The sequence below is a fragment of the Dreissena polymorpha genome, chromosome 7 (assembly GCF_020536995.1).
Source record: "Dreissena polymorpha isolate Duluth1 chromosome 7, UMN_Dpol_1.0, whole genome shotgun sequence".
Lineage (NCBI taxonomy): Eukaryota > Metazoa > Mollusca > Bivalvia > Myida > Dreissenidae > Dreissena > Dreissena polymorpha.
The window spans coordinates 77,350,562-77,362,608 of record NC_068361.1 but is presented as its reverse complement, the minus strand read 5'-3'; the positions used below and the strand labels follow the sequence as shown (position 1 = coordinate 77,362,608).

Here is a 12,047-nt window from a genome sequence, read left to right as displayed (position 1 = left end):
TGTTGTTGGTTGATTTTGGTCTATGAAAGAACTAATGTTCAATTGTTCAGACTGATTACTACCCACATTTTCATTTAGTGAGGTAAAAGATGTAGATGTTCTGGATGAAGAATTTTGAAATTCTGTGTCAGCCAAGCCAGGAGGGTTGGGATTGACATCCAGACTGTTTGACCTTTGTTTAGTGGCTGTATAACCTGGTATATATCCAGCTCTACGCTGGGGAATAATGTAGGTTTCAGAGTCTGTTGAACAGTCACTGTCAGTTGAATCTACATGTTTGGACTTGGATCTGGTTAAACGTTTCTCAATTTGGATTTTCTGTTTTGGAGTAACCTCAATAGGAACACTAGGGAATGAGGATATATGTTGTATTGGCAGCAATAAATTCCGGTGTACGGTTTTTACTGGTCCAATGCCATCCTCACGTTTAACCATATATACAGGTAATTCTGGATTTGGAATTTCCAGGACTGTATATGTGTTTGGTTCCCATCTATCTGCAAGTTTATGTTTCCCATCAAAATGAGTTTGACGGACCAAAACTTTATCATCTACCTCCAAACTGGATGCACCTGCCTTGCGGTCATAAAGTGCTTTATTACGTGCATCCTGCTTCACCGAGGCCTCAGCAGCTAGCTTGTGGGCTTGCTGCAAGCGAAGTTGCAGTTTACGCACATATCCAGCAGGATCTGGATGTCCTTCATTCCCGGGTTCGGTTCCCAAAAATGTGTCAATTGCCAGCCTGGGATTCCATCCAAACATTAAATAATGTGGGGAAAAACCAGTAGCCTCAGACTTTGTAGCATTTTATGCTTGAACTAGGGGACCGACAAAGGACTTCCAATCATGTTTTTGTTCGGGATTTAAAGTCCCTAACATCTTTAATAAGGTTTGATTAAACCTTTCAGCAGGGTTTCCCATGGGGTGATAGGGAGTTGTGCGAGATTTATCGATCCCTGCTATTTTGCATAGCTCCTGTATGACCTTACTCTCAAAATTTCTTCCCTGATCACTGTGGAGGCGATCAGGGAAAGAGTAATATCTTATGAAATGGTCGTACAGGGCTTTGGCAGTTGTTTGAGCTGTCTGGTTCTTGCATGGAACAGCTTGCGCATACCTAGTGAAATGATCTGTGATCACTAGTATGTGTTCATAGCCTCCCTTTGACTGTTCCAGTGAGAGGAAGTCCATGCACACAAGTTCCATGGGTTTGGTTGTTGTGATATTAACCAGCCCAGCTGTCTGTGATGGGCGTTTCCTAAGGATACATCTATCACAGTTCTGTATCTTGGACTCTATGTCCTTTTCAATACCAGGCCAATAAAACCTCTGTCTGGCTAACCATAAAGATTTTTCTTTACCAGGGTGTCCTACATCGTCATGTACCCCTTTAAGCGCCTGTTGTTTAAAGCTGCTTGGTAAAGCCAGTTGTTTGACCGATTGACCATCCAAAGAAGTGGTTCGGTACAGCACATTATGCTCAATTACGTTTCCACTCTCGCAAGAATTGCTGTACCTCAAGCGTTTCCTTACAGAGTGCTTTCTCCCTGGGTTGGGAACCACTCTTTAGTAGGTCAATCACTTGACTTAAGGTTTTATCTTGAGCTTGTTCATGCCCCCAGTTAGTCCTTTCTTCTGCGGGCAATTGAGTCCTGGTCTCTTCTGCAGAAAGAGGACATGCATCAATAGCCACACAATCTGCAATTGGTGCAGATATTTGAGAAGCAATGCAAATTGCTTGAACCATATCAACAAGAACCTGGGCCTGAGGCAGTCTGCTCAAGGCATCTGCATCAACATTGAGTTTTCCTGGCTTGTATTTTATCTCAAATTCATATGTACTCAATGCTGCAAGCCAACGGTGACCAGTAGCGTCCAGCTTGGCTGTACTGGTGACATAGGTCAATGGGTTATTGTCTGTGTAGACAATGAACTTGTTACCGAAAAGGTAGTCATGGAACTTTTCGGTAAAGGCCCATTTTAGTGCCAGAAACTCTAGCTTGTGTGCTGGGTACCGTTTTTCTGATGGCCTCAATCCACGACTTGCATATGCAATTACCTTGCTCATCCCGTCTTGCACCTGATACAAGACGGCACCTAAGCCTGAGCCTGATGCGTCAGTATGCAAGACAAATGGTTTATCATACTGGGCATATGTAAGCACTGGAGAGAATGTGAGTTTGTCCTTGATCATTTGAAATGCTTGGTTTTGGGCTTCACCCCAAGACCAAACAGCTGGTTTAATGGTCTTTTTGGACTGTTTCTTGCTCTTGCTGGGTCTGCCAGTGGTATCATGGCCTTTCAGAAGGTCATTGAGCGGTTCAACAATTTGTGTATAGTGCTCAACATATCTCCTGTAAAAACCAGCAAAGCCAAGAAACTGTCTCAGCTCCTTAATGTTTTTGGGTGCTGGCCATTGAGTGACAGCACTGGTCTTTTCTGGATCAGTGGAGATGCCATCTTCACTGATCACATGGCCAAGGTATACTACAGAGGACATTAACAACTCACATTTTGAGGGTTTAAGTTTCAAACCGTTTTCAGCAAGGCGTGAAAATACAGCTTGGAGCCTTTCAATATGCTTGTCGAACGTTTTGGAATATACCAAAATGTCGTCAAGAAATATGAGACATTCCTTTAAGTGTAGGTCCCCCATACAGCGTTCCATCAGTCGTTGGAAAGTACTAGAGGTGTTGCAGAGTCTGAAACCCATACGGTTCCACTCAAAGAAACCTAGGTTTCCTACACTAAAGGCTGTTTTATGTTTGTCCTCCTCTTCTAACTCTACATTCCAATAACCTGACCTCAAGTCAAGTTTGGAGAAGTATTTGGCACCAGAAAGACTGTCTACAATATCGTCAAATCTGGGTAAATTGTATGCATCTTTTCTGGTTCGTGCATTGAGTTGTCTCCAGTCAATGCAGAACCGAAGTGAGCCATCCCGCTTTCTAACCAAAACTACATTGGAACTGAAGGGTGACTGACAGATTCTCTAATGACCTTGGCATCTAACATTTCTTTAATGTGTTGCCTTACCTCTTCATATAACCCTGGGGGTATGCGTTTGTAAGACTGCTTGAAGGGGGTTGAATCTTCTAACACAATCTTATGTTTTAGAAGATTTGTACATCCTATATCAGTAGGACCTTTAGAAAACACCTGTGACCAATTTCCTAAGACTTGTTGAACCCTTTTTACTTGTTCGGTTGTAAGATTTTTAGTATCAATCTTAAATCCAAGGTCATTGGTACACTCATTTACTGGTGTTTTCGGTTGAGTCATTCTGAAAACTTGAGGACAAATTATCTATGACCTCAACTTCAGAAATCTGACAAACATGAGACTTTGGTTTGAAAACAATGGGTTTGCCAGTCATGTTGCAAACTTTCACAGAAATTTTGCAACAATTGCCATGCTGTTGCATTTTTATTTCTCTTGGACATACAGAGTAATTAGCTGAGGGATCATGATTTTCAGTTACTACATTGGCTATAGCATGATTCACCCCTCTAGCAACACACAAAGAAACCGTTTCAAACGGGCCTAGCTTGACTGGTCTTTTGCTTGATAATTTGGCTGCAAATGATGTCACATTTAAGGATGCAATTGCAATGTTCCATTCCTCTGGAATGACTTACCTACTATCATGTGAAACTATCATGCCACGTACAAGTCTGATCACATTAGTGCCCACAATAACAGGACAATTTCTGTTAAATGAGTTATCTTTGATAACTAGAATTGGCACATCAAAAGCAATATTTGACATAGAAGGAACGCATATTGTACCTTCTATATACCCACAGTACTTAAGCAACGAACCATCCGCTGTACTAAGTTTCAAACCTAGGGTTTCTAACGGTAAAATTTGAGGTTTTTCACTCAAAGAGTTTAAACCATTTTCAGGAATAGTGGTAACCATTGAACCAGAGTCAATCAATGCTGTAAACAGACAACCTTTGATACTTATTTTGCTGTTATTTGGTCCACCTACTAGTCTGAAATGCAAATTGTGTTGGCCATTTTGTTTACCAACCCCTGTTTGGCCAGCAACAGAGGCAGTTATTCTTTTGGGTCATTCATTTTTAGATGGGCGCTTTAGCGCCCGTCTAAAGTGCTTAGTGTGAAATGCAGGTCGATACGACTAGGTATGATTAACCCAATACCCGGTTGCGTATCCGCGCAAGAAAGAGTTGTATAATTTATGCAAGAGGTTTGAGTTCTCCAATTATGTGTATTCACAAATGGCAACATTATATTAATATCGTGTTACATTCAATATTTTCGAACGGTGTTTTATAGAAAAGAATCAATAAACAATGATCGTATTGTACGTGTCGCAGAGGAGATTGTTTATGAATGATTAAAATAGTCCACTTTCTGCTGCGTGTGCGTGACGTAGTATTTTCGCTCAGCTCATTCATAAATATGAGGCTGGCGATAAACAAAGGGGAGTCCGTGTGAGAATAACGCAGTAGTATAAGGTTACGCTTGTTTATATTCACAGGTCTCAATTAATAATACGTTGACCAAGAGTTCAACAATTATTACAGGGATACGATAGACAACATAAAAAAATGTTTCATTATCGCTGAAACTGTTAAAAAAAAAACATTTAAATATAACAATAATATTCTCTAAAAAATGTAGTCTTGCTGTTTTGAAATAAGGTTTGGAATTTTGTTTTCTAAATAACTTAATTCAAAACAAAAGTTTAATTATAGTGTTTTTTACTTGTTAGTCGCATATTTACCGCATTATAATGTGTGTTATAATAGGCAAACCATACATTAGTAAAATTCAATCTGCCTTCGCACAATTACATGTAGAAGGAATGGGTCAATTAGGTGCTGCGTTTCCTTTGCTTACTTCAGTTAGAGGTCACTTATTTAAGTAATAGCAATCACAAGGCTCCGACTTCAAAGGAATTGCGGAGCTTTCTTACATAATAAGTCGTAGTCGCATGGTATTTGCGTTTTGCGTCCTATTTGGTCACGTGGTTCTTTTTCACGGTTGTTTTGGTATTCATGATATATGAGGCTATTAATAGATGCGTCTGTCGATAAACAAAGGAAAGTTTACGGGTTATAACAACGCAATAGGTTACGCTCTCGCATACAACTCAATGAGGTAGTACAGGTCGTAAAATGAGAGATTCGGGAAAAAGTTGACGCTTATTTATATCAAAGACCCATATTATCTATAGGTCAACAATAACTTCAGCGATACGATAGACAAAAAAAAGTTTCATAATTGCTAAACCCGAATATAACAAACAATTTATAATAATAATACGAATGCAATAGCAGAAGGTTAGTAGAAGGTTAAGCTTGTTTATATTCACAGTTCTCAATACATAGACAGTTGGAAATGAGTTCATGAATTACTACAGGCATACTATAGGCAACCTCGAAAATGCTTTTTAATCGCTAAAACCGAAAACAACCTAATATATTATATTAAATATATTTATAACAATAAATGTCTTTTAAAAATGAAGTCGGCGTATACGCTGACTTTGAAATAAAGTTAGCAATTTACTTTTCTAAATAATTAAATACAATTAAACAAAAGTTTAACTATTGTGTTGTGTTTTTCACTTGTAAGCTGCATATTCACCGCATGAAATGTGTGTTAGCATTGTCAAACCACACATTAGTGTGAGTAAAATAAAAAATATACTACGGGAGAGCACTTCATATGTGTCCTCATATGCCTTGTTATGAGTATCTTTCTTCACTATCGAAATATATCGTATGTTTATATTTGATTTAAACGCAGTTTTCTTTCGACACATTTAAATCACACGTCAATAGCGCCGTCATGCGAAAATGGGTCTTATGCGTTTCGGCAAGCGTTTGTTAAACCCAACATGTGCTTTTGCGCAGTCAGGCCATAGGCGATGCTGTTCGCTTTAAAATCACTCAATATGTTATGTTTCTCCTTACCAGAAGGAGTGATAGCTGAGTGGGCTATTTATATGATGGGCGCATATGGAATAAGACCCATTTTCACATGACGAGGGTCATTACAAATCTCATTGCGAATTGAAAATGCCACATTTAAGAACAATGCTTTTTGATACAAAATTGAATTGAAAATAGCAAACTTGTTAATAATGGCAGCCTATCCACACATTAAGGAATGATTTCCAGACGTGCTGACCAAGTAAGGCAAACATTGTGGTATGATAATTAAACGATTTTCTCTTATCGTGACACTATACTATTTCGCTTATGATTGTTTTCTCATCTTGGAGGCGAAAGTGAAATTCTGCGAGATGGATTGTAACGCGTAATTGTAACAGGGCCACAATTTGTGTCGTTTGAGCATACAGAGAGTAGTCCGGAATTCCTTACACTGAACAGTGCTACATCCTTTGAATTGAGCACATACGCAGTGATGTAGCAAAAATTCAGAGGTTGTAACTCGAATCAGCTTATTAAATATTCGAAAATATTCATGCGTGTCTGTTGGCGTTATGTAAAAGTCACGAAGATGAAAACTGAAACAGCTACGCCTAAAAGCGCATGAGTGCTCTATACCTATGTTTATGTTAGCGTTGTTGACACCGTGTGAACTGCTCGGGTAATAAGTAAAGCATAAACAGCAATGTTTATATACTTTTATTCCTCCATATACAAGATACGAAGATTGTTGTATATTTTGAATTTGTATATGGTGTCAAAAATCAAAAGTTTTGTACACGGAACTTTCATTATGAATTTATATTCTTGGTGAGATAGTCATTTTATATAAGAAAAAAAATATTCTTTTAATATGGTGACTGCAAATTTTCTTTATATTAAGTTATCATTACCATTTTCATCATACTTTCTATGCTTTCAGAACTTCCAAAAAGCATGTTGTTTTTATTTTGTCTTAGTTATTTCTATGAAATAATAAGGATGATAAAAAGTGCACACAAAACTCGACCCGTGCGCTATGACACACACTTTATAAAGTTGAATGGCGTGTGTTCATTTCAAACTTGCGATTGATTTTCAAAAATGAATTTTGCGTGTTAAATTATGCAATAGCGAACATCTTCAGTGCCTTCAGCGCTTTGATATAATTGTGTTTGGGGTAGTTATTTTTGTAATAACCCCTACCACGACCTCTATCTTGATAGTTAGGTGTCGGGTAGTATGGTCTTTGCTGTGGAGGCCTATTGTTGGGCAAAGCAGATAGCACTTGGTTCAATCTTTGAGTAAGTGCGTTATACTGTTTGTCCACCCTTAACTCAAGAGATTTCATACATACATGTAGCGTATTGGAGTATCGGGAGTCAAACTGTGTAGTCTGACACTCAGGAGGACGTCTACCTCCCTACAGGAACACCTGGTTTTCTTGTGGAAACTCCTGAGTTTCCTGGTTGTCTGGATACCTGGATCTAGGATTAGATCATGGTAGAGCAGAAAGGAATCTGCCGTTGCAATATAGAAAGGAATCTGCCGTTTCCACCTTCTATTGGACAATGGGAAAATGTCCTCGCTAAGACTAACACTTGCCTTAGCTTCTTAGGTCCTGACCATCAGAATTTCACGTCGGAAATCAAGGTGGGATTCACGTTGGAATTCACGTTGGAAATCACGCTGGAATTCACGTTGGAAATCACGTTGGAATTCAAGTTGGACATCACTTGGAAAACACGTTGGGCGCCATTTATAGCCGGGGTTTGAGTTTATAACGCAACCTGGGTTTTACGTTCCAAGCTTTTAATACAATAAAGTATAAATGATGTAAATGATGGCCTGAAACATGAATAAAAATCATGTTATAATTAACAAATGACAATTATAATAACAATTTAAATAATTCATTGTAATACATAATAATATGCAATACAATACAATTACAATTCAAGAAAAAACAATTATATAAACATAGAATAATGCACTCACCAGTGACCTCAAGACTTATTGTAGAAAGTGGCTATTGGAAAAAGCCTACTACCTCTTACAAGGTTTTACAAACAAGTGACCAAATGTTGAGTTATGATTTAAAATTATATAGATGACTATGAAATCATCTCACAATAAAAACATGCACTGTTAGTAATTAAACTCACTCATACATCACAAAGTATCTCTCACACTGAACTTCTCTCAGTCTTGATTGGGTTAGTATTGTTTAAAGGATTAGTGTCAGAGTGAATACCCTGTTACATAATATTGAAGAATGCATCCCCGATTATGCCGATATTCTCAATATATATTGTAAGGGGCCTATTGCGTATCATGATGTTGCAGGTTACAAAATAGTAAAATATTAACGTACTCCCATATAGCCTTTGATATTTATTTTTTTATGGCGGCTCCCTTTGGGTTATAAAGATGAGAGTTGAATTATTGCAACTAGTTACAAAAACTAATAAAAACGGCCATAATGAATCACTGAATGTAACAAAGACAAACCAAATTTTCTCTTTCATCAAACTATCAAGTGTTATACATCATCGGAAAGGATGTTTTTTTAGAAAAGTAATACTGTTCAAATTAAGACTGTATCTTACCTCAGCAAAAATATATTTAGGATTAATTAAGGTGTGGTCACCATTTTAGTGAAGTCAAATCTGATCCCTAAAATTTCACAGATGGAGAAAAAATATAATTGTATGTTTGCAATAAAATGCAACATTATTTCCATAAAATTTAATCTTTTCTGGTAATATTGAGCTACACCTTAATGTAATACAAGGTGGCGCTTTTTGCCACCAGTAAAACAAGATGGTTAGGGTATGACATCACATTTTCAGGCTACTTGGGAATATGCTGACATAAAATGTTCCCATTGCTATAGGAACAATAGAGTTTAATAGCCAATATTTCTGCAAAGAAAACATATTAATTAATTTTATAAACAAACAAAACTGAACTATGGAACAATTGACAATATATAAAAAAATTGAAAAAAATGTAAATAAACTGCAAGCAGGAATGATGTTAAATAAAATATTAAGAAATTAACCCTAACAGTGTTGCGAAATGAACTATGTCTTTTATGTTACATTGCTGTATTGTGTGTATATAAAAAGTGATTGAATATTTTGCAATTTATAATTTTAATGTCAACATTAAGTTTGTAAATAAAGTCCAGCATGATTACTGGATGTTAAACAGATTTTGTTTCCTTGTTATAGCACAACTATGTAAAGCAATGATATTAAAATGGCGTCAAGGGCAATTCTGTGTATTTCACTAACATCAAATCTAATAAGGAGTATGCTCGGGCCATTGTTTCCAACAAAAGATCCAAAGTAAAAAAAGTGAATATAAGAAAATTTCCGCAAAAGGTAAATAGACAATAGAAAACTAACAGACATTATAAAATGAAATGTACCACCAGGGGGTTTTTCGCACTGTCTGCGCCTCCGGAAAACGAAGGCACTCCCAAAGCAAACGGACCCGATCCCAAACCAAAATTATAAAAAAAATCCCAATTTCCATTATTTTGTTGTTTTTTTTTTTGTTTTTTTTTAAGAATGAAGTGTCTTATAACTTGTGTGACTAACCAGTGTTTGTTTTGGTTAAAAAAAAATCTGCTATAAGGTTTTGACTGTTCAGTTCTTATCTCAGAGTGTAACTGTAACTGAAAAACAAAACTTCAGTACTTAAATAAACGTTGAACATGCCCAATATTGCATCTGTTTATATAAAGAAGACAAAATAACAAATAAAAACTAATTCATTTGTTAAACCACTGAGTTATTTAAGCATGATAAATTCACAATTTTTTCCCAAATGAGCCGTTTCATCGAAGCGAAAATTCCCAAAATGGCCAATTTTGTCGATAAAAAATTCCCAATTTGGTCAGACTCCTTTTCCCAAAATAGGCAGAAAAACCCCTTACCACACTTAGTCTGAATGTTTGTGTGGATCATATTTAGGCCAGGTTTAAAACTGGGTCAGGTGAAGTAAAAAAGTAGGTGACTGGTCATGAGGTCAAATCTATTACAATTGTTGACTTTTGGGACAGCCCTTTAATTGTCCACACATGAATATTAAAATACCGTCTGTGTATTTCAGGCTGAAATGGAGTGGAATAGGGAGGAAGAGCCAGGCATGGTGACCTTTATCAACAAAATTCATCAGGTTTGTTGGTTTGTCAAAAATTAAAAACAAAAAAGTTTGTTGGTTTGTTGAAAAATTACTTTAAGTTTTTTGCTTACCCAGGAAGCTCGGTTGTTTGTTAATCTGGGATCAGTGAGTTTGCATTCCATCCTGTAAACTTTGTTTGTGTGGAAAATCAAGTAATGAAATTATTTTTAAAACTATTTGCACACTTACTCTGATTCAAGTAGGAAAGCAGTGCGAGTTTCTTGTTTAAGGGCTGAAAATTACCACTTAAATCAGCTTAGTGTTCTCTCAGAAGCGTTAGTATATAAGGCTAATTTACTGCGATGATGTAACGGAACTATTAAAAAATCAAAAATCAATAAGCAGTAATAAGCAAAGCTTTTCTATGATTGTCATAAATGCTGCAGAAGTAAGTATTCAAGCTTACTGATAAACTGTTCACATTAAAGTGGGTTTACTGAACACTGTTTACAATCCAATTTAAATCATCTCCAATCTAATACTTCTACAAGCAAATGACTTCAGGTTTTATTGATCTTTTTCAGAACCAGTCAAATTGTTGTCTTCAGAATGTTGTGATGTAAATCATAAAAAGCTGGACATGATATTAGCATTGACATTTACTGTCATTGGTTAAACAAATGCTATGTATCTTATGTTAGCCACCTGAAAATTAACGCGCATGATTAATGCTAAGGGTCACTTAGGGCCAACAAAGAATCACATTAGGCAGTTGACATCAAAGTCTTACGGATGATGCAAAGAGAATTCTGTGCAAACTGAACAGTATATGGTCTACTTACTTCCACTGGCTATTATAAAATATTTTAGTTGAAAGCTGGACCAAGATCATTTTTAATTAAATACATTCATTTAAGTTGGGTTTTGCCGATGTGAAAATAAGTAAAATAATAACATCCTCAGATCTTTCACATTGCAGCGGACAATCTTTATGGCATTATGTGTGAATAACAAATGTTGCCTCAGATTAATTTTTATTATGAAATCTATTTTTCTTAAGTTATCACACGTAATCGCCAAAGTAAAGTCAATTCATTTTATGTTTCACACTTAACTAGATCTAAATCACCTTTTTAAACTAATTTTTCTTCTTTTTCGTACCCAAAGCTTGACATGCTCGAGAAGTGGTTGCCAAAGCCTTCAAAATCACTATAATCCTGGAGCTTCTTGGGGGCTTTGCCCCCCTAAAAGCCCCCCTGGATATCCCTATCCGCCCCCTGGATGCCCAGCAAATCTTTCAATATCCCGCCCCCCTCAACCAGAAATCCTGGATCCATTTTTTTCCCATTTTCGACAATATATGTCTGCCAATCTTAGATCGTCTACAGTTTTAAAATGTTAAACACAAAGAACACTCTCTATTTTGTTCTCAACTCCAACAGAGCAAAATCGTGGCTGTTTGATTTTTAGCTCCACTGGCCAGAGGCCAGCGGGGCTTATGTCATGGTCTTGTGCCTGTCGTGCGTGCGTGCGTCCGTGCGTGCATTAACTTTCTTTAAACATCTTCTTCTCCTAAACTACAAGTCCAATTTTGATAAAACTTCTCACAAATGTTCCTGGGGTGAACCTCTTTCAAATTTGTTAAAATTATGTCCCTGGGGTCAAATTTGACCCTGCCCCGGGGGTCACAAAATTGAAAATTTGCTTATATAAGGCCTATTTTGTGAAAACTTTCAAAAACCTTCCTCCATAACCATTGGGCCTAGGGCTATCAAATTTGGTATGTAGAGACATCTAATAGTCTTCTACCAAATTTGTTCAAATGATGCCCCTTGGGTCAAATTTGACCCTGCCCATGGGGTCACACATATAAACATATGCTTATATAAAGCCTATTTTGTGGAAACTTTAAAAAACTTTATGTCAATAACCGTAAGGCCTAGGGCTACCAAATTCGGTATGTAGTGACATCATATATTTCTCTACTTAGTTTGTTCAAATTATACC

At 36.9% G+C, this 12,047-nt stretch overlaps 1 protein-coding gene across 2 annotated transcripts in view; it reads left to right on the top strand.

Moving 5' to 3' along the window:
- The window catches only part of LOC127837759 (signal transducer and activator of transcription 5B-like), a 58,663-nt gene that overhangs the window by 5,560 nt on the left and 41,056 nt on the right, over window positions 1-12,047 (top strand). For both annotated transcript variants that reach the window (XM_052365110.1, XM_052365111.1), the window contains one exon: window positions 10,029-10,094. In XM_052365110.1, the coding sequence (XP_052221070.1) occupies window positions 10,035-10,094 (60 nt within the window). In that variant the 5' untranslated portion in view covers window positions 10,029-10,034. Of the gene's footprint in view, window positions 1-10,028; window positions 10,095-12,047 lie in introns of those variants that run through there.